At 45.4% G+C, this 26590-nt stretch overlaps 1 protein-coding gene and 14 non-coding genes across 16 annotated transcripts in view; all 15 read left to right on the top strand.

The window, feature by feature from the left end:
- Positions 1-418: 418 nt before the first annotated feature.
- TRNAR-ACG lies at positions 419-491 on the top strand. Its single transcript has one exon. It is a non-coding gene; the product is annotated as a tRNA-Arg (tRNA).
- An 8-nt stretch (positions 492-499) lies between these two features.
- Positions 500-571, top strand: TRNAH-GUG. Its single transcript has one exon. It is a non-coding gene; the product is annotated as a tRNA-His (tRNA).
- A 427-nt stretch (positions 572-998) lies between these two features.
- Positions 999-1071, top strand: TRNAR-ACG. Its single transcript has one exon. It is a non-coding gene; the product is annotated as a tRNA-Arg (tRNA).
- Positions 1072-1079: 8 nt separating this feature from the next.
- Positions 1080-1151, top strand: TRNAH-GUG. The gene has a single exon. It is a non-coding gene; the product is annotated as a tRNA-His (tRNA).
- A 427-nt stretch (positions 1152-1578) lies between these two features.
- TRNAR-ACG lies at positions 1579-1651 on the top strand. The gene has a single exon. It is a non-coding gene; the product is annotated as a tRNA-Arg (tRNA).
- An 8-nt stretch (positions 1652-1659) lies between these two features.
- Positions 1660-1731, top strand: TRNAH-GUG. The gene has a single exon. It is a non-coding gene; the product is annotated as a tRNA-His (tRNA).
- Positions 1732-2158: 427 nt separating this feature from the next.
- On the top strand, positions 2159-2231 carry TRNAR-ACG. Its single transcript has one exon. It is a non-coding gene; the product is annotated as a tRNA-Arg (tRNA).
- Positions 2232-2239: 8 nt separating this feature from the next.
- On the top strand, positions 2240-2311 carry TRNAH-GUG. Its single transcript has one exon. It is a non-coding gene; the product is annotated as a tRNA-His (tRNA).
- Positions 2312-2738: 427 nt separating this feature from the next.
- On the top strand, positions 2739-2811 carry TRNAR-ACG. The gene has a single exon. It is a non-coding gene; the product is annotated as a tRNA-Arg (tRNA).
- Positions 2812-2819: 8 nt separating this feature from the next.
- TRNAH-GUG lies at positions 2820-2891 on the top strand. The gene has a single exon. It is a non-coding gene; the product is annotated as a tRNA-His (tRNA).
- A 427-nt stretch (positions 2892-3318) lies between these two features.
- Positions 3319-3391, top strand: TRNAR-ACG. Its single transcript has one exon. It is a non-coding gene; the product is annotated as a tRNA-Arg (tRNA).
- An 8-nt stretch (positions 3392-3399) lies between these two features.
- On the top strand, positions 3400-3471 carry TRNAH-GUG. Its single transcript has one exon. It is a non-coding gene; the product is annotated as a tRNA-His (tRNA).
- A 427-nt stretch (positions 3472-3898) lies between these two features.
- Positions 3899-3971, top strand: TRNAR-ACG. Its single transcript has one exon. It is a non-coding gene; the product is annotated as a tRNA-Arg (tRNA).
- An 8-nt stretch (positions 3972-3979) lies between these two features.
- Positions 3980-4051, top strand: TRNAH-GUG. Its single transcript has one exon. It is a non-coding gene; the product is annotated as a tRNA-His (tRNA).
- Positions 4052-24767: 20716 nt separating this feature from the next.
- Positions 24768-26590, top strand: part of COL5A3 (collagen type V alpha 3 chain) — a 304770-nt gene continuing 302947 nt past the window's right edge. The window contains exon 1 of one of the 2 annotated variants that reach the window (XM_040346392.1): positions 24768-25048. In XM_040346392.1, coding sequence (XP_040202326.1) covers positions 24964-25048 — 85 coding nt within the window. In that variant the 5' untranslated portion in view covers positions 24768-24963. The remainder of the gene's footprint in view (positions 25049-26590) is intronic. The other variant, XM_040346393.1, reaches the window with a different exon arrangement.

A 26590-nucleotide genomic window follows, 5' to 3' on the forward strand; every position in this document is an offset into this window, starting at 1 on the left:
TCTGCATGAAGTGTAACGCCCACGGCCATGCCAGTTCCGACTCCTCAAGATACACAAGGAACGAGCAAGGGTTTTTTCTGTGAGACTGCTCGCCAGCAGCATCAACTCTGTGATATAAGATACCTTGATACTATCCTAGCACCTTTAGATTGCAATGTGGCACACCATAGTCAGATCACTAGAGGACTTGTCACCAAGCCAAGCTGTACCACCATGTCGCTGTCCCATAATTTTACTATAATCGAGCAGCCACAAGCAGTGGTTTGACATCAACTGAGAAGGCCTGCTGGTCACTTTCCTTTCCACTTGAAACTCTCCAGAAAGTTAGCCGTTGAACTCAGGAAGGGCTAGGTTGGTGCCCTATTGGTTTGCCGAATGACCTTTGTGAAGGCTTAGCAAAGAGCGAAAAGCAGGTGCAGGGCCAGTGGCGCAATGGATAACGCGTCTGACTACGGATCAGAAGATTGTAGGTTCGACTCCTACCTGGCTCGTTGACTATGCCGTGATCGTATAGTGGTTAGTACTCTGTGTTGTGGCCGCAGCAACCCCGGTTCGAATCCGGGTCACGGCATCTTTATGCTCTGCATGAAGTGTAACGCCCACGGCCATGCCAGTTCCGACTCCTCAAGATACACAAGGAACGAGTAAGGGTTTTTTCTGTGAGACTGCTCGCCAGCAGCATCAACTCTGTGATATAAGATACCTTGATACTATCCTAGCACCTTTAGATTGCAATGTGGCACACCATAGTCAGATCACTAGAGGACTTGTCACCAAGCCAAGCTGTACCACCATGTCGCTGTCCCATAATTTTACTATAATCGAGCAGCCACAAGCAGTGGTTTGACATCAACTGAGAAGGCCTGCTGGTCACTTTCCTTTCCACTTGAAACTCTCCAGAAAGTTAGCCGTTGAACTCAGGAAGGGCTAGGTTGGTGCCCTATTGGTTTGCCGAATGACCTTTGTGAAGGCTTAGCAAAGAGCGAAAGGCAGGTGCAGGGCCAGTGGCGCAATGGATAACGCGTCTGACTACGGATCAGAAGATTGTAGGTTCGACTCCTACCTGGCTCGTTGACTATGCCGTGATCGTATAGTGGTTAGTACTCTGTGTTGTGGCCGCAGCAACCCCGGTTCGAATCCGGGTCACGGCATCTTTATGCTCTGCATGAAGTGTAACGCCCACGGCCATGCCAGTTCCGACTCCTCAAGATACACAAGGAACGAGCAAGGGTTTTTTCTGTGAGACTGCTCGCCAGCAGCATCAACTCTGTGATATAAGATACCTTGATACTATCCTAGCACCTTTAGATTGCAATGTGGCACACCATAGTCAGATCACTAGAGGACTTGTCACCAAGCCAAGCTGTACCACCATGTCGCTGTCCCATAATTTTACTATAATCGAGCAGCCACAAGCAGTGGTTTGACATCAACTGAGAAGGCCTGCTGGTCACTTTCCTTTCCACTTGAAACTCTCCAGAAAGTTAGCCGTTGAACTCAGGAAGGGCTAGGTTGGTGCCCTATTGGTTTGCCGAATGACCTTTGTGAAGGCTTAGCAAAGAGCGAAAGGCAGGTGCAGGGCCAGTGGCGCAATGGATAACGCGTCTGACTACGGATCAGAAGATTGTAGGTTCGACTCCTACCTGGCTCGTTGACTATGCCGTGATCGTATAGTGGTTAGTACTCTGTGTTGTGGCCGCAGCAACCCCGGTTCGAATCCGGGTCACGGCATCTTTATGCTCTGCATGAAGTGTAACGCCCACGGCCATGCCAGTTCCGACTCCTCAAGATACACAAGGAACGAGCAAGGGTTTTTTCTGTGAGACTGCTCGCCAGCAGCATCAACTCTGTGATATAAGATACCTTGATACTATCCTAGCACCTTTAGATTGCAATGTGGCACACCATAGTCAGATCACTAGAGGACTTGTCACCAAGCCAAGCTGTACCACCATGTCGCTGTCCCATAATTTTACTATAATCGAGCAGCCACAAGCAGTGGTTTGACATCAACTGAGAAGGCCTGCTGGTCACTTTCCTTTCCACTTGAAACTCTCCAGAAAGTTAGCCGTTGAACTCAGGAAGGGCTAGGTTGGTGCCCTATTGGTTTGCCGAATGACCTTTGTGAAGGCTTAGCAAAGAGCGAAAGGCAGGTGCAGGGCCAGTGGCGCAATGGATAACGCGTCTGACTACGGATCAGAAGATTGTAGGTTCGACTCCTACCTGGCTCGTTGACTATGCCGTGATCGTATAGTGGTTAGTACTCTGTGTTGTGGCCGCAGCAACCCCGGTTCGAATCCGGGTCACGGCATCTTTATGCTCTGCATGAAGTGTAACGCCCACGGCCATGCCAGTTCCGACTCCTCAAGATACACAAGGAACGAGCAAGGGTTTTTTCTGTGAGACTGCTCGCCAGCAGCATCAACTCTGTGATATAAGATACCTTGATACTATCCTAGCACCTTTAGATTGCAATGTGGCACACCATAGTCAGATCACTAGAGGACTTGTCACCAAGCCAAGCTGTACCACCATGTCGCTGTCCCATAATTTTACTATAATCGAGCAGCCACAAGCAGTGGTTTGACATCAACTGAGAAGGCCTGCTGGTCACTTTCCTTTCCACTTGAAACTCTCCAGAAAGTTAGCCGTTGAACTCAGGAAGGGCTAGGTTGGTGCCCTATTGGTTTGCCGAATGACCTTTGTGAAGGCTTAGCAAAGAGCGAAAGGCAGGTGCAGGGCCAGTGGCGCAATGGATAACGCGTCTGACTACGGATCAGAAGATTGTAGGTTCGACTCCTACCTGGCTCGTTGACTATGCCGTGATCGTATAGTGGTTAGTACTCTGTGTTGTGGCCGCAGCAACCCCGGTTCGAATCCGGGTCACGGCATCTTTATGCTCTGCATGAAGTGTAACGCCCACGGCCATGCCAGTTCCGACTCCTCAAGATACACAGGGAACGAGTAAGGGTTTTTTCTGTGAGACTGCTCGCCAGCAGCATCAACTCTGTGATATAAGATACCTTGATACTATCCTAGCACCTTTAGATTGCAATGTGGCACACCATAGTCAGATCACTAGAGGACTTGTCACCAAGCCAAGCTGTACCACCATGTCGCTGTCCCATAATTTTACTATAATCGAGCAGCCACAAGCAGTGGTTTGACATCAACTGAGAAGGCCTGCTGGGCACTTTCCTTTCCACTTGAAACTCTCCAGAAAGTTAGCCGTTGAACTCAGGAAGGGCTAGGTTGGTGCCCTATTGGTTTGCCGAATGACCTTTGTGAAGGCTTAGCAAAGAGCGAAAGGCAGGTGCAGGGCCAGTGGCGCAATGGATAACGCGTCTGACTACGGATCAGAAGATTGTAGGTTCGACTCCTACCTGGCTCGTTGACTATGCCGTGATCGTATAGTGGTTAGTACTCTGTGTTGTGGCCGCAGCAACCCCGGTTCGAATCCGGGTCACGGCATCTTTATGCTCTGCATGAAGTGTAACGCCCACGGCCATGCCAGTTCCGACTCCTCAAGATACACAAGGAACGAGCAAGGGTTTTTTCTGTGAGACTGCTCGCCAGCAGCATCAACTCTGTGATATAAGATACCTTGATACTATCCTAGCACCTTTAGATTGCAATGTGGCACACCATAGTCAGATCACTAGAGGACTTGTCACCAAGCCAAGCTGTACCACCATGTCGCTGTCCCATAATTTTACTATAATCGAGCAGCCACAAGCAGTGGTTTGACATCAACTGAGAAGGCCTGCTGGTCACTTTCCTTTCCACTTGAAACTCTCCAGAAAGTTAGCCGTTGAACTCAGGAAGGGCTAGGTTGGTGCCCTATTGGTTTGCCGAATGACCTTTGTGAAGGCTTAGCAAAGAGCGAAAGGCAGGTGCAGGGCCAGTGGCGCAATGGATAACGCGTCTGACTACGGATCAGAAGATTGTAGGTTCGACTCCTACCTGGCTCGTTGACTATGCCGTGATCGTATAGTGGTTAGTACTCTGTGTTGTGGCCGCAGCAACCCCGGTTCGAATCCGGGTCACGGCATCTTTATGCTCTGCATGAAGTGTAACGCCCACGGCCATGCCAGTTCCGACTCCTCAAGATACACAAGGAACGAGTAAGGGTTTTTTCTGTGAGACTGCTCGTGATCGTATAGTGTTGTGCGTGTTGTGCGCGTTGTACTCTGCGTTGTGCCTGCAGCAACCCCGGTTCGAATCCAGTTTAAGTCAGGAATGGAGGGGAAGCAGAAGGTTTCAATGTTTGCACATGGAGCAGAGAGAAAAGCAAGGTGTGGCGCGCGGAGCGCGCCAGAATTTTTTTATGTGTGGGCGTGGCCAAAATGTGGGAGTGGCTAAAATGGGTGTGGCCAAACGTGAGTAATGTTTACAATTCTATAGCATTTAAGTATAATAATTCAACAGCTGCAAATAAACCAGAGAACCATCTTAAAACTCAGTCAAACACTTAAAACAGGCCATGCACTCAGGCACGCTGTCCCATGCCAGTGCTAGATGCTCTTCCAGACCACTTCATCTTTACTCCACAAGCAACCACATTCTGCCAACGCTGGCAGTACTGCCAGCCCGGAGTCCCCGTAGTCAGCAAGTACTGTAAACTAGATGTCAGGAGCTGTAGGATTGCTTTGCAGACTACAGATAGGTTCCTGTCTCCCCTCGGCCATTGCTTATGAAGCCTTGTACACATGGGCCAAATGTCAGGTGACAGCCCTCAAGTTTTCCACTCGCCTGTTTGCCTTTTGCGAGTGGAAAATGATTGAGGGCGCGACTGTTTGAATGGGAGCCAATCTCCCAGTGATTGATTGCCCAGTGGAGAGCCAGCAAAATCATCACAGAACGGCAGGGCCGGCCCTATGATGGGACCGGGTGGTACCATGGGTACCAGGCAGCACTTTTAGGGGGGCAGCATACTGATGCCTGCCAGCCCGTTCCGCCAACTCTGCTACCCAAATAAAATTGATGTCCTTTTTTTCCCCACAAATAGAGCTTTCTTTTGGTGATATTTGATCACCTCTGCGGTTTTTATTTTTTGTGCTATAAATATATATATTTTTTAACTTATTACTATAACAAATATCTCCAAAATTTAGAAAAATAAACTGTTTTCTGCAGTTTAGGCCAATATGTATTCTTCTACATATTTTTGGTACCCCACAATTAGCGTACATTGATTAGTTTGCGCAATTCACAGGTCCCTTTATACTCCTGGATACATGTGTAGAGCCATGGCAGTTCCTTTTATACGCCTATATGCATGTATAGAGCCATGGCAGGTCCTCTTTATACATCTATAGAGCCATGACAGGCCCTCATTATACTCCTTTATACATGTATAGAGCCACGACAGGTCCTCTTTATACTCCTATATACATTTATAGAGCCATGGCAGGTCCTCTTTATATTCCTTTACATGTAAAGAGTCTCGGCAGGTCCTCTATATACATGTATAGAGCCATGACAGGTCCTCTTTACACTTATTTATACATGTATAGAGCCATGACAGGTTCTCTTTATACATCTATAGAGCCATGACAGGCCCTCGTTAAACTCCTTTATACATGTATAGAGCCATGTCAAGTACTCTTTATAGTCCTATATACATTTATAGAGCTATGACAGGTCCTCTTGATATTCCTTTACATGTAAAGAGTAATGACAGGTCTTCTATATACATGTATAGAGCAATGACAGGTCCTCTTTATACTCCTTTATACATGTATAGAGCCATGACGGGTCCCCTTTAGTTATCATGATATAAAATAATGAATGTGGGGGCTTTTTGGTTGGCGTGATTTTTTTTCTGGGGGGGGGGGGGCATCATTTCATTCTTGGTCCCAGGCAGCACAATGTCTTGGGCCGGCACTGCAGAAGGGGATTGCCAACTGTAACAACTGTTATTTGCATTGCAGTATGTTCGCCCTCACACACAGTACCGCCTCCTGGCCTGGCTCTTTTTATAGACAGTACATAGGTCCAATGCCAGGATGTGTGACATCTATCAAAGCAGCTATGCCAAGAGGCGGGACTGTGTGTGACGGCAAGCACCTGGCAATTCAAATTAAAGCTTTCACAGTGGGCAATCCCCGCTCTCTGATGATCCGGCCGTCTCGCCTCTCTCTTCCTCTGCACCAGTCAGGATGCATTGTCAGGAACTGGTGAGGCTGCTTTGACGGGCAGAGATGATGCTGCATTGATGGGCACAGGTGAGGCTGAATTTATGGGCACATGTGAGGCTGCATTGGTGGGCACAGGTGAGACTGCATTGGTGGGCAGTAATGAGGCTGCATTGATGGGCACAGGTGAGGCTGCATTAATGAGCACAAGTGAGGCTGCCTTGATGAGCACAGGTGAGGCTGCATTTGTTATACCTGAAGTTTCTACATGTAATGTCACTCTTAGGCTGGCTCCACCCAGGAATGATGGCAAGGGTCAAGGGGCATGGTAGCCAGAGCACATGTAAGGAAGCATAATAATATATACCTGTCCTGAGATACATGTTGAAGTGTACAGTGAGTACTGAAATAAACATCAGTTGTTCCAGACCAGAGTCTTGTGTCTCTCACAACTCAGAGAATATAACAGTGACGATGAGGGTGGGATTCACAAAGTTGCTATCAGTCTAAGAGAGAGACAATGGCAGTGTGGATTGTCACCTGGATAAAAAGCACTCACAGAGCCCAGCAGGAAAATGTCATTGATTGAGAACTGACATCCTGGAGTTCCTGGGTTGAGAGACTGGAACAGTATTTCAGTGCAACTGCCATCCCAGACAACAGGCAAGCAGCGGTATTTCTGACAGTGGTTGGTGCTAAGACATATGACACTCTTAGGGATCTCCTTTCCCTTGTAAAACCAGCAACTAAGACATTGGCAGGGCTCCTGACACTGTTAGAGGATCACTTCCAGCCTAAACCACTAGAGATTACAGAAAGATTCAGGCTGTATATGCGGCAGCAGCTGCCAGGTGAAGAAATAAAAGCTTATGTGCTTGCCCTTCGCAGATTAGCCTCTACCTGTTCTTTTGGAGAGTACCTACTGCACTGAGAGATAAGTTTGTCATGGGACTGAATTGTGAGTCTAGCCAAAAGAGACTGGTAATAGAGAAAGACCTTACCCTCTCAGATGACTGCTGCCCGCCTCCAACGCTATAGGCCCTTATCTTGGGAGCATACAGCTACAAAATCCAGTATCGCGGTCATGATGCTAATGCCGAAGCATGTCCCGACTGACAGAGACATCGATGGACGCTTCTCCACCGGTCAAGAGTTGTCATTACACCAGCCTGTCCTTCTTGTCTTTTGGGGAGATAGCAGCCCATACAGCCAAGGATACCTTTCGGAAAACAATACTCTCCTGGGTACAGTCTGGTTGGCCTGCAACTGTCACACAGGATTATGAACCTTATTTCCATAGGCGTATGGAATTACCTGTGGCTGGCAACTGTGTTTTATGGGGAGACTGAGTGATCATTCCACAGACCCTCTGGAGGCACATGTGTGGTGGCTGCAAGTAAACAACAGTCCCTGTCACCCCAACAGCTGGATGTTACAGCACACATGGTCTCTCGGCTTCTTGTCCTTACCTGTTATGCACAACTGCAATCAGGTTTCTACCATACACAACAAAGAACTTAACAACCATTGTACCAGGTAACTACTTCATTACCCACGTACTATTTCACCATTTTATTCATTATTACCCTTCCACCCATTCACTACCTCCACATTAAGTGGGACACACTAGGTATTCCCTGATTTTTGTCTCTTCACTTTTTCTTCTAATTGAATTACTATCACATTCTCACACTTCCATCACGGGACTACCCATTGGGCAGTCACCTATATATTTTTTCTTCAATCATCCACACCACCCACCAATTCACCATTATTATTACCTTACTTCAATTATTTATTTATATCCCCTACTTACTTACTAACCCCAATGGACCCCTATAGCTGCCCTGCCATTCATTACTTTTTGGCAATTAGTACCTGCCTTCTCTATACCCAGACTCTAACTGTCATTTTGGCAGCTTTGTGTTGAATTATTCATTCAATTCTCCCCAACCAACTACAACATTGTGGGTGTTCTTTGCAGGTGCCTGCTCCTCCACCGCAGAGAGGGCGTCCACGTTTTGGCTCCTTGCAAGTCCTTCTGGACGGGCCTTTTTGCTCCTTTTGTATTTGGGGGGGGGATGGGGGCAGCCATAACCCCTCCCAGACTGTCCAGCGGCTCCCATTATCCCAGATTCCTTGTTTTAGCAGTAAATATATCACCATGGTATACTTTATGTGATGTATGTTGACATGTTCTCTTTTTATTAATTTTACATTTTCTAATTAACGTTTTAGAACCCTTGTCCCCCTGAAGAGACCGAACCAACGGTCGAAACAGTCGTCGGGGACCTACATTGGGGATCTACACTGTATAATAACTCATAGTACTTTGAGATGTATATGCATTCATGTCTACTGCAACCAGGGTTGTGATAATTACTTTTGTACTCTTTTTATATTGATATATTTTCCACCCTCATTCACTGTGATATCATCGGCAAATAAATGTCATTTTTTACTGAAACTACTTAATTTACTTTTTTGACCCCGCTGCCTAAAAGCCCTACCTGGGGAACTCCTCTCTTCCAGCAGCTGGACTCTTTCCTTTCTGCTTACAGAAATACACCACATGCAACCACTGGGAAAACTCCTTCTGGGTCAGCAGCCATGGACTGTTTTGGACATGCTCCGCCCTCAAACAGTCCAGGAACATGAACTGCAGTCCCAAGAAAAGATGGTCAAACACGATGAGTTCCCCTGATTCACAGCCCAATAAAAGGTATGGGCCCGATCTTATGGGGCTTCCAAAACAAGTTGGCTTCCTGCTGTCATTGCAGAGACTTTGGGACCCAAGATCTATTGGGTCTGCCTGGAAGATGGTTCCATTTCCATGACGGCATGCAGACAAACTGCGTCCTCGTTCTCAACTGCCCGAATTCCTGACGCCGGCTGAACAACCAGTGTTTCAAGGATTTCCTCCCAGCAGATCAGAATGCACCGGGACTGATGACTGGGGGGACTCTGAACTTTTGAACTAAGCTCCAACAGAGCCTTCCAGCCCTGGTCCAGAGGTCTGTTCACCCTCTGAGCTAGTGGATCCCTTCTTTGCCCCGCCGGTGGCCATTCCAGCTAGCCCTGTTTCCTCCGGTCCCGAGTTGCTGGGTGCCCACCCTCACAAAGCGCTGTCACCCTCCTGACCGGTTTCAGCTGCAAGACCAATTACAAGACTTTCGACGGGGCCACTGAAAGTGATCCGATGCCATTTTAATCCCGCAGCTGTCCCTGGAAGCTTGGTCTGACATCTGGATGTGGGAGAAGTCCTGTGAATCTACTGTGTTTGTAGGACTGTTATTGGACAGTTATTAGTTAATGTTTTGTGCCTTTCTCGTTTTTTTTTTTGTTTTTTTTTTAGGGATGGATGGAAGGTGTTATACCTGAAGTGTTCCACATGTACTGTCATAAGGCTGGCTACACACAGGAGTGATGACAAGGGTTAAGGGGCATGGTAGCCATCTTAGAGCACATGTAAGGAAGCATAATAATATATACCTGTCTGAGATGCATGTTGGAGTGTACAGTGAGTACTGAAATTATTTATCAGTTGTTCCAGACCAGAGTCTTGTGTCTCTCACAACTCAGTGAATATAACAGCATTGATGGGCACAGGTGAGGCTACATTGATGGGCACTGGTGAGGCTAAATTGATAAGCACTGGTGAGGCTGCATTGATGGGCACTGGTGAGGCTGAATTGATGGGCACTGGCAAGGCTTCATTGATTGGCACTGGTAAGGCTGCATTGATGGGCACTGGTGAGGCTGAATTGATGGGCACTGGTGAGACTGCATTGATGGGTACTGGTGAGGCTGAATTGATGGGCACTGGCAAGGCTTCATTGATTGGCACTGGTAAGGCTGCATTGATGGGCACTGGTGAGGCTGAATTGATGGGCACTGGTGAGACTGCATTGATGGGTACTGGTGAGGCTGAATTGATGGGCACTGGCAAGGCTTCATTGATTGGCACTGGTAAGGCTGCATTGATGGGCACTGGTGAGGCTGAATTGATGGGCACTGGTAAGGCTTCATTAATGGGCACTGGTGAGGCTGCATTGATGGGCACTGGTGAGCTGCATTGATGAGCACTGATCAGGCTGCTCTGCTGATGCTGCATTGATGGGTACTGGGGAGGCTGCACTGTTGGGCACTGCTGAGGCTGCACCCTGTCAGAACACAATAAAACAGCAGGGGAGATTGCTGTACTAACATCAGATTGTTAGTACAGCAGCTCGTACCTGAGCTGGCAGTTATTTTTTTCCATTACGACTGCTGGGTGTAGTGTGTATGGGGCTTTAGCTAGAAAAAGTAAAATACCGACTCTCACTATGGTGCAAAGGTGTTGTGAAAGACCTAGGGCACCCAGTAGCACGCAAATCTTTTTTTTAAAAGTGCATAGCATGCCATGGTGAGCAGTTGGCATGTACAGAAGGCACCCAACAGTTGTAGTGGCTTAAAAGGGATAGGTTAAATATAATCTGAGCCTACCTGCTAGATACTGTATACTACACACATATATGAGGGTTTATACCCACAAATATGCCTTAATTACTGTGCTAGTCTAACAAAACCTTAGCACAAAAGATAATGTTATATTATATACTGTGTATTTTTCTGCAAACAGAATATAGAACACTAATACTTTGTCTGATCTTACCTAAAAGAAGAACGGTTTTAAATTTGTTGGGAACTAATTTGTAACCAGCAATAACCCCCTTGCTAAGACATACAGTATGTAAGGCGCAACAAAGTATAAAAATAGAATATTAAGGTGCTGCGCTTAGTGTAGCAACCTCTATCTCTGCTAAGTGTACTGTATATAGGTTAGCTGTTAGTGTAGGCAAATTGGTTTGACTGAGAGCCAGGCTTGGCTTGTGAATCTGGGTCAGAGATTAACCTCTTTCCGACTGTGCTATAGACAAAATACGTCTACAGCGTGGTCGAGTTATTCTGGGAGGACGTCTATGGATGTCCTCCCAGAATCTTGCTCCCGCGCGCCCCCTGGGGCGCGCTCCCGGAATCATTCGTGACCGACGGGTCTAGAAGATCCGGTGCATCACGGATAACGGTAAATCACCGCTGATAGCAGCTGTTTGCCACGTGATCGCTCCGTCCAATGATTGTAGGAGAGAAATGTCAGAATTGGCCTGGGTGTTCCAGGACGCCTGATGGTGCTCCCTGTATGTTGGCCCTCTGTATGTGGCCACGCTGTGTAAAAGTCTCACACATGTGGTATCGCCATACTCGGGAGGAATAGCAGAATGTGTTTTGGGGTGTAATTTGTGGTATGCATATGCTGTGTGTTAGAAATAACCTGCTAATTTGACAGAAACTAGATTTTTTTTTTTTACAGAATTTTCAGTATTTTTTCTTTTATAGCGCAAAAAATAAAAAACCCAGAGATGATCAAATACCACCAAAAGAAATCTCTATTTGTGTGAAAAAAAGGACAAAAATGTTATATGGGTACAATGTTGTATGACTGAATAATTGTCATTCAAATTGTGAGAGCACCGAAAGCTGAAAATTGATCTGGTTATTTGGTCTGGTCAAGTGGTTAATGACTCATCCTGACAGCTCTTCTGGTGCCTCCCCCTTAGAGAATATTCTAGACATAGTGGGTGGGAGCTAGGAGGGGCTGTTATGAATATTTATGAGGGCCTTGGCCAATCCCCAGCAAAATGGGCTGGCAGAGGGCAGACTCACCCCATAAATAGGCATGAGTCATTCCAGCAGGGGCAAGTGGATGTAAGATAGAGATGGAGTAGTGAGGAGGCTGTCGGTTGCCCTTGAGGGTGCCCCCTAGTCTGGGGAGGGGAGTGACTTTGGGCCTGGGGCTCAGGTGCTGGAAGATTCCCCCAAAAACACACGGAGGAAAACCTTCCTGGAGGCACGGGAGCAAGGAGAGGGCAACAGGAGCAAGTCAGCATGTCGGGAGATCTCCTGAGAGTCAGCTGGGTGGGCTGGTGAGTGTCAGTCTGGAGGACTGTGGGGAGAAGTTATCCTGGAGGGCTAGGAAAGGGGTAACATAGTTACATAGTAGATGAGTAAATAAATTGAACCTCTAACATTGGGAAAAATGTGTTAATTGAAAATGTACCATCATCCTAATATTTGAAAAATAGATGAGGGGTTCAGGGGACCCCCGTAGACCCTGAACACCTACAATAAAAATGGGCAGGGAGGACTATAGCGGTACTTGGTAAAGTGAATATACTCAGAATCGAGCTAGTATTGAAAAGAGTTTAACAAAATTGATTGACATAATATAAAAAACAAGAGTTAAAAACACAACATATTGATAAAACAATACAGCAAAACGTGACAACAAACTGATCACCAAGCGTGTAATCCCTCAGAGAGGGGGAGGTTTCAGGTGAGGAGTTGGGGTCACGTAGAGGACAATCTCGAGTCTCTACTAGTTTCGCGATTAATATCGCTTCGTCAGGAGACAATCTATAGATTAAAAACATAATAATTACAAAAAACATCAACAATACATATAAAGAGCTTCATCCAAGGGGTGTGTGTAATACACATCCTCTGGAGTACATGGTATTACATATAAGAGAGGGATTAGGGGCCATGTCTCCTACCTAAGGGCACAAAGTCCCAGCATCCACAATCCAGAACGACCACAGAGCTATTGAAGCCAGATGAAGAAATGGTGGGAAGTCTATTGATATAATGAAAATAATATATCAATTAAGAAGGAGGGGGGGGGAAGAAAAAGACGGGAGGGGGGAAAAGAAGCGAAGAGGGGGAGGAGGGGGGGAGAGGGGAAGGGGAGGTATTCGTGGGAAGGAAAGGGGAGGGAAAAAGGGGGGGGATGAGGAGAGGGTGGGGGAAAGAAGTAGGAAGAGGGAAAAGGGGAGGGGGGAAAGCAAGGGAAGGGGAACAATGGGGGAGGGGAAAGGATAGGATGTAGCAGAGAGAAATAAAAAGCCGGAGAGCAAAACAAGGCAAATAAGAAAGAATAGAGTATCCGAGTCAATAGACAATCCTGGTCACTGGACAATAGCACGAAGGAGGGACAGTAAGGTTGGAGACATGAGCCTAAGTAAAAAATAATAATATTGGGTAAGCTACATAGGTAATTACTGGTTAAGTATTCATGCGTGGGAATGACATGAACACAGCCCGGCCAAGGCAAGTGACCAAAGACACAGAACCCAGAAGGAAGACCGGGTGAAGATGGAAGTGTCCGGGCCCCGCCTGATTCATCACAGCGCAGCACTGGAGGGCTCAGTCTGAAAATGTAAGTGTACACTAATGTGCTAATATGCTGTGCATACTTGTACATTGTGGCATAACCTACCCCAGGGCCTTTAAAAAGTAGTAATGTCAGGAAAGTTTACTACCGCTTTATTATCACAGGATCCCAGGAGCCTCTCATGGGGCCCCCTACTGACCCAGTGGTCCTTGGGCAGTGCCTAAGTGCACAGTTGCCAACATTTAAAAAATATTTTCAGGGACACTTTTTTATATAAGTGCTATATTTAGAGTAGCTGAGATCCCCGATGTTCCTCTATACATCATAGTAGTAATCACAAAATTAAATGAGTACTAATAATGGAGCAGAGTGTGGGGGTATGACAGAGGGTAGTACATACCATAGAGAAGTGTGATGGGGCAGTATGATGGGGCAGTATGTACAGGAGAGGAGTGTGGAGGGTATGACAGTGGGCAGTATGTACAGGAGAGGAATGTAGACGGTATGATAGTGGGCACTATGTATAGGAGAGGAGTGTGGAGGGTATGACAGTGAGCACTATGTACAGGAGTGGAAGGATATTTAGGGACTGCGTAGTGGTTAAGCGGGTCATACATGGATTGAAATTACGCCAATTATGTAGAGACCAGCCATAGTCAATCTATGTATGTACAGGAGAGGAATGTAGACGGTATGATAGTGGGCACTATGTATAGGAGAGGAGTGTGGAGGGTATGACAGTGAGCACTATGTACAGGAGTGGAAGGATATTTAGGGACTGCGTAGTGGTTAAGCGGGTCATACATGGATTGAAATTACGCCAATTATGTAGAGACCAGCCATAGTCAATCTATGTATGGGCTAGCTGGTTTTACACAAGTCAATCTATTAATCGACTTGAGTACAACCAGCCTGTTAGTTTTTTCCCAAAACAATCAGTGCTGCCAGCTATAGTTAGCAACACTGGTCATTGTACACACTGGCAGAACACAATAACACTGCAGGAGTGATTCCCCCATCCACAGGTCAGCAGGTGAGAGGGTGTGTGGGGACAGGCTGGGGAGAGATAGTAGTCAGTGGCTGGGTAGGCACTGGTAGTATCAGAGCCAGATACACACAGGTTACATACGCCACGATCGTTAGAGCGAGAACAATAATTCTAGTACTAGACCTCCTCTGTAACTCTAAACATGTAACCTAAAATTTTTTTAAAGCATCGCTTAGGATACCAAAAAAAAAATTGTGCTTACTTAACTAACTAGTGTTTTTTTTAATGAATGAAACAGTTTTTTTCCAAAAAAACATGTTTGAAAAATTGCTGCGCAAATACCGTGCTAGAGCTGCACAATTAATCGTTAAAAAAATTGTGATCTCGATTCAACCCCCCTGACGATCTCCAATGCAGAGTTCGCTGATTCTTTCATATAACAAGTGGAGAGACTTTCAGCTATCAAAAGAAAATATCTGGGCAGTCTGCCAAGTTTTTAACAGGAAACATTGTAACTAACACTTCCTTCTTAGGCCCCTTTCACATTGGGGCGTTTTTCATGCGGTACAGCGCTAAAAATAGCGCTGCTATACCGCATGAAAAATCATGCCCTGTAGTGTTCAATGTGAAAGCCCGAAGGCTTTCACACTGAAGCGGTGCGCTAGCAGGAGCGCTCCAAAAGTCCTGCTAGCCGCATCTTTACCGCGGTATAGGAGCGGTGTGTTCACCGCTCCTATACCGCACCTTCCCATTGAAATCAATGGGAAACCCTTTTTCGGCCGCTAGCGGGGGTTAAAACCTCACCGCTAGCGACCTAATATCGCGGTAAATAAGACGGTATAGTGGCGATACAAATAGCGCGGCTATACCGTACCCGCGGCTGCATGCCTCAATGTGAAAGCAGCCTTAGATCAAAGGGATACACTTCTGTGTGTAAAGAAAAAATCTGGGCAGTCTGCGAAGTTTGTAAACAAAATGAAACGTTGTAACTAATTAACATTGTAACTAAATTAACCACTTAGGGCCAGATCCTCAAAAGGGATACGCCGGCGTAACTGCTGTTACGCCGTCGTATCCCTGTTTCTAACTATGGAACTGATCCACAGAATCAGTTTTCCATAGTTAGGCAGAAGATCCGACATGTGTAAGGGACTTACACTGCCGGATCTTAGGATGCAGTACCACATCCGCCGCTGGGGGCATTTTGTGTCGAAATGCCGCCTCGGGTATGCAAATTAGCACTTACGGAGATCCACGAAGCTTTTCAGCTTCGTTTTGTCTCCGTAAGTTTTAATTTGCAAACGCAAAATTAGGGCTGCTTTTACAAAGTGTAAACTGTTTACACCATGTAAAAGCAGACCCTTCTGTCCAGCGACGCGATTTTTTTTTTGTTTTTAAATTTTTTTTTTTCGCCGTATCTTTTTTTTTTTGACGCAACTTTATTGACCCATCGCGATCCACAAAGCTCGGCGTAACGTAATTTCGCGCTATGCACGTCGGGAAAATGACGTCACGAGCATGCGCAGTACGGCCGGCGCGGGAGCGCGCCTAATTTAAATGGGAATCGCCCCCATGAAAAGAGGAACGCCTTGCGCTGGCGGAATTTAAGTTACACAGCCAAAAATTTCTAGGTAAGTGCTTTGTGGATCGGGCACTTAGGTAGAAATTGGGAAAATTTACGTTACGCCGGATCTTTGTGGATTACCCCCTTAAAGTCCAACACTTGTTTCTTAAATTAAAAAGCAATATTATTTGCTAGAAAATTACTTGGAACCGCCAAACATTATATATATTTTAGCAGAGACTCTGGGGAATACAATGGCTATTGCTGCTATATTTTAAGTCACACTGCATTTGCCCACTTCAATGAATAATAAAAACCATAAAAACAAAACAGTGAAGTTAGCCCATTTTTTTTTTGTTTGTTTTTTTTGTTTTAATGTGAAAGATGATGTTACGCCGCAAGAATCGTGAGAGAATCGTGATCTATCTTCTAAGCAAAAAAATTGCAATTCTCATTTTAGCCAGAATCGTGCAGCTCTATACCGTGCAACATAAAAAGTGCAAAGACCACCATAGAGAAATTTTCTAGCAAAAAACAAATGATGATTTTTACATGTAGTAGAGAAGTGTCAGAATTGGCCTGGGTGGCAAGGGGTTAATTACCATGAGTAATATACAAATAGTTATTATAAGCCCTGTGATCCTATCAGTCTGCTGCAGTGTGTCAGCTTGCATTTATATTGGCCGCTCTGAATGTAGCTTCTGACAGGCTGTGCAAGCAGGCCCCTTTCTCCGGAACCATAAATGATAGCCGTCCCATATTTTGACCAGTTGTGGGGTAGGTCTTCCCACGCCTACCCCCCAAATGTGGGGTTTCTGTGGTCGTCGAGCTACAACCCCCCAAAGTCGATCTTTTTTTTATTTTATTTTTTTTATGAATTTTTTTTTTTTTTTTGGGCAAATGGGCCTATCTTGAGAAAGGGGCCTGGAGATGCAGCTCCATCAGCCCCCTTGTTAATCCGGCCCTGCATTCATGCTCTTTATCCTTGGAAAGTATTTTCTCACTAACTTTTAACCAATCGACTGTGCTCTGTATCTTAAGAGAGTTAGGCTACTCATATTTTTTACCATTTTATAAGAACACGTTTTTTTTTATAATTTTTAATAATTATTGCAACTTCCCTTTTCCTGAACTAAATCTTTGGATTATTGTGAAGTTTTTTATATGGAGGCAGCAGCTTATTACACACCTAAGCCTGGAATTCTAATTAATTATTCTCTAGCATATCATCTCTCAGAAAATATATATTATTTGGGGATTTTACATAATATTCATGCCTTAAATTATGTTTTGCTCTGGGGAAGGTGAGCAGGATTTTTTTAGTACACTATGATTGCTTATTACCATGATGATCTGATCACTGTTGCAAGTAACCATTTTTGTAAATGTCACCTATTCATGCCCTTCATTGTGTACTATTATGATAGCTGTGATTAGTCACAGCTATCACATGGTACAGCAGTGATTATCCCTGTACTATTTGATCACAATAGTCCACAGTGGCTATGAATGACAAGCCATTGTTTGTTTACTGAAATGTGAGCACTGTGATTGGTTACAGTGATTACATGGTACCAGGGCCGTGCACAGTGGGCCAATACACAGATCCGTGGTCTCCTGTATCCAGTGTGACACAATGCTCGCAACTGGGAGGACGTCATATATGATGTCCGCGCGCAATAGCGGTGCTCCTGCCTGGCTATTTTATTAGCATTGGCCAGGCAGGAGGTGATTAACCACTTAAAGACCTCAGGTGTTTTTCAGATTTGGTGTTTGCAAGACTAAAACAGTTTTTTCTGCTAGAAAATTACTTAAAACCCCCAAACATTATATATTTTTTTTTATAACACCCTAGAGAATAAAATGGCGGTCATCGCAATACTTTTTGTCACACCGTATTTGCGCAGCAGTCTTACAAGCGCACTTTTTTTTTCGAAAAAAATCACTTTTTTGAATTAAAAAATAAGACAACAATAAATTTGGCCCAATTTTTTTATATATTGTGAAAGATAATGTTACGCCGAGTAAAATGATACCCAACATGTCACGCTTTAAAATTGCGCCCGCTCGTGGCATGGCGTCAAACTTTTACCCTTAAAAATCTAGATAGGCGACGTTTAAAAAATTCTATAAGTTGCATTTTTTGAGCTACAGAGTAGCTCTAGGGCTATAATTATTGCTCTCGCTCTAACGATCGCGGCGATACCTCACTTGTGTGATTTGAACACCGTTTTCATATGCGGGCGCTACTCGCGTATGCGTTCGCTTCTGTGCGCGAGCTCGTCAGGACGGGGCGCTTTAAAAAAAAAATTTTTTTGTTTTCTTATTTAATTTTATTGATTTTATTATTTTTTACACTAAAATATAAAAAAAAAAACAAATGATCACTTTTATTCCTATTACAAGGAATGTAAACATCCCTTGTAATAGAAAAAAGCATGACAGGTCCTCTTAAATATGAGATCTGGGGTCAAAAAGACCTCAGATCTCATATTTAGGCTTAAATGCAAAAATTTTTTTAAAAAAATGACAGAAAAAAAATTGTCTCTTTAAGAGGCTGGGCGGGACTGACGTTTTGACGTCACTTCCGCCCAGCAGAGCTATGAGGACGGGTGGGGGCCATCTTCCCCTCACTCAAGTCCTCACTCTCCAGGCGGCAGCATCGGATCTCCTCCGCCGCTACCGACGGCTCCGGTAAGCGGCGGAGGGCGCGGAAAAGCGGCGGGAGGGGGGCGGTTCCCTCTCCCGCCACCGATAACGGCGATCTCGCGGCGAATCCGCCGCGGAGACCGCCGTTATCGTTTACACGGCCGCCCGCTGAAAACATGGATATCTCAGTTGTGGCAGCAGCTGCTGCCGTTACTGAGATATCCATGTTTAAAAAGAGGACGTATATATACAGTGGGGGGTCCTTAAGTGGTTAATGTATTACTAAACCCACAACAGTAAAATCAGTCTGTATATGCAGTAAAGCATGCTGGTTATACTCACTGTGGAACATAAATGGTTAAATCCTCTGCATTGTGTGAAAAGACTGTTTGAATCTGCTTCTCTGATCCTCCCCTTATTCTACTGTCCCCAATCCATCTGCTGATAGTACAGGGCATTGGGGGCACTCTGCACATGCTCAGTTTGGTGTGTATTGCTAGAGAGTTTTTATTTTTTTGGGGGGGTGCATGTTATCGGCACAGGGCCAATCAGCACTGTCCAGGCAGACGGCCAGGAGACATGCAGCCTCATAGGACAGTCAGAGGAGAATGAAACCTACTCCTAAAAGCTTTAACCAGTGCTCGGCTTGACACTGATAGAAGTCACAAGACTGTTATATACTGCTGATGAGAAAAGATATTTAGCAGTTTATATTTACTAAAACAATTGCATTTCCATTCTCTGTGTACTGTGGGAGACCAGATATAGTGAATGTAGGGTCCTGGGTTTAGTGACACTTTAAAGCGGTGGTTCACCCTAAAAACTACTTTTTCTAATTCCACTGCCCCCCCACATTACAATCCGATTAAGTCTCCTATTATTTTTTTCATGCTGTACATACCTTAGTACAGCATATTCACCCGTGCATCCGGGTTGCGAGTCCCGTGGGAGTGGGCGTTCCTCACATGTGTGTGATTGACGTTTTGCCCAAAAACGAGCTCCCCCCCGTCGCGTAAGCGGCGTTACGATTGCCAAAAAAGAAGCCGAACGGCGATGCGCAGTATAGCGCCGACTCGACGTTCGGCTCATTTCGCCAATTCGTGACGCGGCTTACGCGACGGGGGGAGCTAGTTTTTGGGCAAAACGTCAATCACCAGCATGTGAGGAACGCCCACTCCCACGGGACTCGCAACCCGGATGCACGGGTGAATATGCTGTACTAAGCTATGTACAGCATGAAAAAAATAATAAGAGCCTTAATCGGATTGTAATGTGGGGGGGCAGTGGAATAAGAAAAAGTAGTTTTTAGGGTGAACCACCCCTTTAAGTAAACCTTACTTTGCATTATTCTTTTGTTGACAAAACAAGCCTGTTTAATTTGTCTGGGAATCAAATCAAGTAGCATGTCTTGTCATGTCTTGATGAAGTTTTAAGGGCTTTCAAACCCAGTGACCTAGTGCTGGCATCATTAAATGCTCTGAGAATTAATTTTTATTTTTATTCTCTTATGAATGTTACAGCAAAAATTCTAACCTTGCATGGGTAGCTTAAGTATAGAATGCTAAAGATTCTTTGGCTGGCGTAGCTCTGCAGGAGAGGGAAATTTGACGTCATCAGTGGTGGAACTGGCATTATTACTTTTTCGGGAATCCATTCAAGTAACAGGTCTAAATAAAATTTTAAGGGCTTTCAAACAAAACGAGTTAACTCAGTGGTGGCATCAACAAATTCTCTGATGAACAATTTTTCAGAATTTCTTAAAGGAGTTGTAAAGGAAAAAAAATGTTTGCCTAAAATTAATGTATGCAAGGTAGACAGACAGAATAGTGTAATAATTCTGTTAAAAAACAAGTAAATACCTATTAAATTCCTTCATCTATATCACCTCCAGCGTTCTAGTTTCTATTCTCTCATTCACTTCCTGGTTTGCGGCGCTCGTTCATGTAAGAACTACATTTCCCAGTATGAATTGCGGCACACCCAGTAATTCACACCTCCTTGAATTCTCTAACACGTAGAGAGCGTCCTGCCGCACAGATGTAGTTCCCAGGAGGGGGGCGAGCACGTTACTGACCACCGCAGTAAAGCCTCCCATCACGGTGGTGAGTAACAACCAGACAAGCAGGAAGTGAACAGAACAGAGAAGAAATAGAGCAACTTCTGAGCAAAAACGAATAATGAGGAAGTGAAAAGAGGAATGTCTGCAAGTAAAGGATGCTTATTATGAAAAAATATGTTTTCCTTTACAACCCCTTTAAGTGTCATATGTTAAAGATTCTTTGGCTGATGTAGCTATGCAGGAGAGTGAAGACATAAGTCACCAGCGGTGGAACTGGCATTATTACTCTTTCAGGAATCCACTCAGGTAGCAGGTCTAGACAAAATTGTTAAGGGTTTTTAAAAAACGAGCTGACTCAATAATGGCATCATTGAATGCTCTAATGAACAATTTTTCGGAATTTTTTATAAACATTCAAGTAAAAATCTAACTGTGAATGGCTAAAATAATGGATGCTTAAGGGGTTGTAAAGATTCATTTTTATTTTCTAAATAGGTTCCTTTAAGCTAGTGCATTGTAGCTTCACTTACCTTTTCCTTCAATTTCCCTTCTAATTTTTTTTTTCTTTGTCTGAATTTCTCACTTTCTGTTCCTCCTCAGTAAGCTTGCCCCCATCGACTGAGCCGTTCTGGCTGGGGGTTAGATAGCGTGCTCGCCCCCTCCTTTGGGACTACATCCCTGCAGGGAGACGCTGTGAACATAGGGATGTAGTCCCAAAGGAGGGGGCGAGCACGTTGACTAACCCCCAGTGAACACAGCGTCTCCCCGAAGGGATGTAGTCCAAAGGGAGGGGGCGAGCACACTGACTAACCCCCAGCCAGAACGGCTCAGATGATGGGGGCAAGCTTACTGAGGAGGGACAAGAAGTGAGAAATTCAGACAAAGAAAAAAAACATTTAGAAGGGAAATCGAAGGAAAAGGTAAGTGAACCAACAATGAACTAGCTTAAAGGAACTTATTTAGAAAATAAAAAATTAACCTTTACAACCCCTTTAAGGTTATTTACCCTCATGCATTCTATCCATGAAGGTAAAAGACCTTCTGTGTGCAGCAGCCCCCCAGCCCCCCTTATACTTACCTGAGCCCCATTTTGATCCAGCGATGTGCACGAAAGCTCTCCTGGGTCTCTTCCTCCTCATTGGCTAAGACAGCAGCAGGAGCCATCTGGCTCCTGCCATTGGCTCAGGAGGGAGCCTGCTCAGGTGCTCCCATAGCAAGCTGCTTGCTATGGGGGCACATGATAGGTGGGAGGGCCAGGAGCGCCAGCTCGGTACCTGAAAAGAGGAGGACTGGGGCTGCTCTGTGCAAAACCATTGCACTTTAAGATTCTTTGGCCAGTGTAGCTTTGCAGGAGAGTGAAGGTTGAAGTCACCAGTTCCTGGCATGACTACTCTTATGGGAATCCACAGTAGCAGGTCTGGACAAAGTTTTTAAGAGTTTTCGAAGGAAACTAGTTGACTCAATGGCATCATGGAATGCTGTAATTCACAATTTTTTTGAATTTCTTATGAATGTTCAAGCAAAAATCTAACCGTGTATGGCTAGCTTAAAGCAGAGTTCTGCCGGAAAAAAAATTATTAAAAATTCAGCAGCTACAAATACTGCAGCTGCTGACTTTTAATATTAGGACCCTTATCTGTACCTGTCCTGGGCGCCCGCGATGTCCCTCGGCTCTTGGGTGGAGGCGCCGCCATCTTCGATATGGGAATCAGAAAGTGAAGTCTTGTGGCTTCACTTCCTGGTTCCCTACTGCTCATGCACGACTCGCGCTGCGTGTTCCCACTGGTCCCTGCTGTCTTCTGGGACCTGTGTGTAGGTAGGTAGGTGTAGGTGTGAAGTAGGCACCGAACGTGGAGTAGGTCAGCGCAATCACCACGGTAATCTATGACCAGAAGTGGGAGCAAATACCTGTATTACACAGGTATCTGCTCCCTCCTCCCCCCTGAAAGGTGCCAAATGTGACACCGGAATGGGGGGGGGGGGGATTCCAAAAAGCGGAAGTTCAATTTTTGGGTGGAACTCTGCTTTAAAGTGATATTAAAGGCAATTAAAAAAAAATGAAAACAAATAACAAACTTGTTATACTTACCTGCTCTGTGCAGTGATTTTGCACAAAGCAGCCTCGATCTTCCTGTCGAGTGCCTCCAGAGCAAGCAGCTTGCAATGGGGGCACCCAAGCAGACTCGGTCCCGAGCAGCTGTCTATTCACACACAGAGATGCGGCCCGACCCTGTCCCCACTCTCTTCTGACTAAATAGGATTGATAGCACTGGGAGCCAATGGCTCCCACTGCTGTCTCAGCCAATGAGGAGGTAGAGTCCCTGGAGAGCCGAGGCTTTCATGCACATCACTGGATCACGATGGGGCTCAGGTAAGTACTTTACATACACTCGCGAGTAAGGACATACCTGTATGTAAAGTGCCTTACAAGTACTTTACAGACATTTTGCAGCCGCAGTAGAAGGAGCTGAAGCTCTGAGAGCATACCCCACCCTGTTCCAGGGTGCTCCTGACACCCCCACTACAGTTCCTGACACCCCCACTACAGCTCCTGACCCCCCACTACACCCTAGAGGTGAAAAAAGGTATTGTTTTAACTTTAAAGCGGGGGTTCTCCCTAAAAAAAATTTTTTTCTAGCATGTCATTCAGCATAGTAGCGTGAGCTACAGTATGCCTTTATATTTTTTTGGGCACCGTACTCACTGTTTAATCGCGTAGTAAAGTTTCAGGGGAATGGGCAGAGGGCTCGTGATTGACGGCCGGCTATGGAGCGTCACGCTTGACGGAAATAGCCGAAATAGGAGTTTGCTCTTCACGGCGCCTGCGCAGTCAGTTCCGATGTCTGTGCGCAGGCGCCGTATAGCGCCGTGAAGAGCCGAGACCTACTCCGGCTATTTTCGTGAAGCGTGACGCGCCATAGCCGGCCGTCAATCACGAGCCCTCTGCATAGGAACGCCCATTCCCCGCGGGGAGTCTGAAACTTTACTACGCGATTAAACAGTGAGTACGGCGCCAAAAAAATATATAAAGGCATACTGTAGCTCGCGCTACTATGCTGAATGACATGCTAGAAAGTTGTTTTTTAGGGTGAAACACCGCTTTAGAGCGGGAGTTCACCCATTTATTTATTTTTTGATCTTTTCCCCTTAGATTCCTGCTCGTTTTGTCTAGGGGAATCTGCTAGTTGTTTTAAAATATGAGCCGTACTTACCGTTTTCGAGATGCATCTTCTCCGTCGCTTCCGGGTATGGGTCTTCGGGAGCGGGCGTTCCTTCTTGATTGACAGTCTTCCGAGAGGCTTCCGACGGTCGCATCCATCGCGTCACTATTAGCCGAAAGAAGCCGAACGTCGGTGCGGCTCTATACTGCGCCTGCGCACCGACGTTCGGCTTCTTTCGGAAAATCGTGACGCGATGGATGCGACCGTCGGAAGCCTCTCGGAAAACTGTCAATCAACATAGGAACGCCCAGTCCCGCAGCCCATACCCGGAAGCGACGGAGAAGATGCATCTCGTAAACGGTAAGTACAGCTCATATTTTAAAACATCTAGCTGATTCCTCTAGACAAAACGAGCATTCATCTATGGGGAAAAAGTATATTGTAGGGGTGAACCTCCGCTTTAAGTACATTTTCGTTTTACATACATGCTCTGGTCCCATTGTGTACTTAAAAGTGGGGTATGCCTGTATAAAGGTAAAACCCTTGAGCCTTTACAACCACTTTAAGTGTTGCATGCTAAACATTCCTTGGCAAGTGTACTTCTGCAAGAGAGTGAAGGTTGAAATCACCGGTGGCGGGATTGGCATTTTTAATCTTCCCTAACAGGGTTGCTTTTTAAATGTTTTCTTTCATGTGAAATATACCTGACTGTTACACGTTCCAGCTGCAGAAGTGAATTTAGAGATATGGGGTAGAGATATGAAGACAATGGAGAGAATTGGGATGAGGTGACATAAGGAAGGTGATAATGAAGTGAAGAAGTGTGATGAAGAGGGGACACAGACGGATTAGCAGAGAAGGAGGGGGTGACGTTGGAGAACAGGGTGACACAAGCAATGGGTGGGTGTTTGGTACTGCCAAAAGCTGCATCTGATGAATAGAACAAGGAAAGAAAAGGAGGAGGGGGTGAGAACGGAGAGAGTGGGAGGGAGGGAAAGACAGAATAGGACACACAGCCAGACAGCACTTACTGGGAGAAAACTGATACCACTGAGAGAGAGAACCAAGCCAAAGCCCAACACTCTTCTCCTCCACACACTTGGATACATGACGGTGGTGACTTTGGATTACAGTCCTATGTCCCGTGTGTGTACAGCTACATCTACCAGACAGAGGCGCCCGCACATTCTGCACTATGGCCAGGTGGATTCTACCCTGGGATTGCTGGAAAGTCTCCTTACTACTTCTGTTCATGCAAGGTTTCCACACAGCCAGAACAGGTACACTCCCAATGCATGATATTATTGGTCTGCATAAATAAAGAATTCTTTGGCATTTAACATTTATTGATAGGTTCTGTACTGCAGCATAAATTCTAAATACATGCTACGCTGCAAATTAATGCTTAACATCATGATGCCGAAAGACTGGCATATTTACAAACTTTTACCGGCTGGATGTGACAGTGATTGACTCAGTTTGTCAGATTTGGGTTCATCTTAATCCCATTCATTTGTATTTAACCTATTTTATGCAGATTTGAACGGCTGGGCATTCAGCATACAGTTTTTTACAGGGTTAGTCCACCAAATGCTGATAACTCAGTTATAGAGAGATGTTGGGTTCAATAACCTACTTTTAAAGTGGGAGTTCACCCGGAAAAAAAAATGTAACATTAGATTCATGCTCATTCTGTCAAGGGGAATCGGGTAGTTTTTTTAAAAACGAAGCAGTACTTACCGTTTTAGAGAGCGATCTTCTCTGCCGCTTCCGGGTATGGTCTTCGGGACTGGGATTCCTATTTGATTGACAGTCTTCCAATGGTCACATACATCGCGTCACGAGTACCCGAAAGAAGCCGAACGCCGGTGCGGCTCTATACGGCGCCTGCGTACCGACGTTTGGCTACTTTCGGAAAATCGTGACGCGATGTATGCGACCGTCGGAAGACTAGTCAATCAAATAGGAACGCCCAGTCCCGAAGCCCATACCCGGAAGCGGCGGACAAGATCGCTCTCTAAAACGGTAAGTACTGCTTTGATTTAAAAAAAACTACCCGATTCCCCTTGACAAAATGAGCATGAATCTAATGTTAAATATTAACATTTCCGGGTGAACCTCCACTTTAAGAAGTGTGGTGATGACCCAGCTGGTTCTGCACTTGTTCTCAATGAATTCAGTGTTGCCAACCGTCAGTATTTTTACTGGCAGCTAGTAAAAAATGGGCACTTTTCGCCTGCCAGTAAATGCCAGTGACAGGAAAAGGCTGTCAGTAAAAAATACGATTGTGACGCCCAGCCAAGACCAAACCGAGTGCCTGATACAGTGTGTTCGGGCAGCCCTGGACGGTGCCTGTTGTGTGACATCATGGCGCAAGGGAACCTGAGCCGAGTGGCCGGACCCTCATGTGCAGGTCTACAGGACGGGAGCAAGGGTGCCTGCCTATTCTAATTTCTTTTGCTATATCGAACATAAAATAAGAAATATGTTTGTTGTGCCTTAATATCTACTCGAAATCACATTGCTAATTGCATATTGTACTTGTTTGTAGACTAAATACTGAAATTTGCACTTAAAACATTTATTTTTGGAAATGCCAGTAAAAACTTGGCTGTGCCAGTAAATTGTGGGTGTTGTGTCAGTAAATTTCAATCTGGTAGGTTGGCAACACTGAATGAGTCTCACTTCTGTAGTTTCAGAAAGTGAAGTTTGAACCTTACTGTTGAGTCTTTCCCTAACTGATCATTAAAGGAAACCTGTCCTGCTTTTAATGCATAGACTTTTATTATTATTCATTACAGGTATTTACGTAGTGCTGACAG

The sequence above is a fragment of the Rana temporaria genome, chromosome 3, assembly GCF_905171775.1.
Source record: "Rana temporaria chromosome 3, aRanTem1.1, whole genome shotgun sequence".
NCBI classification, from domain to species: Eukaryota; Metazoa; Chordata; class Amphibia; order Anura; family Ranidae; genus Rana; species Rana temporaria.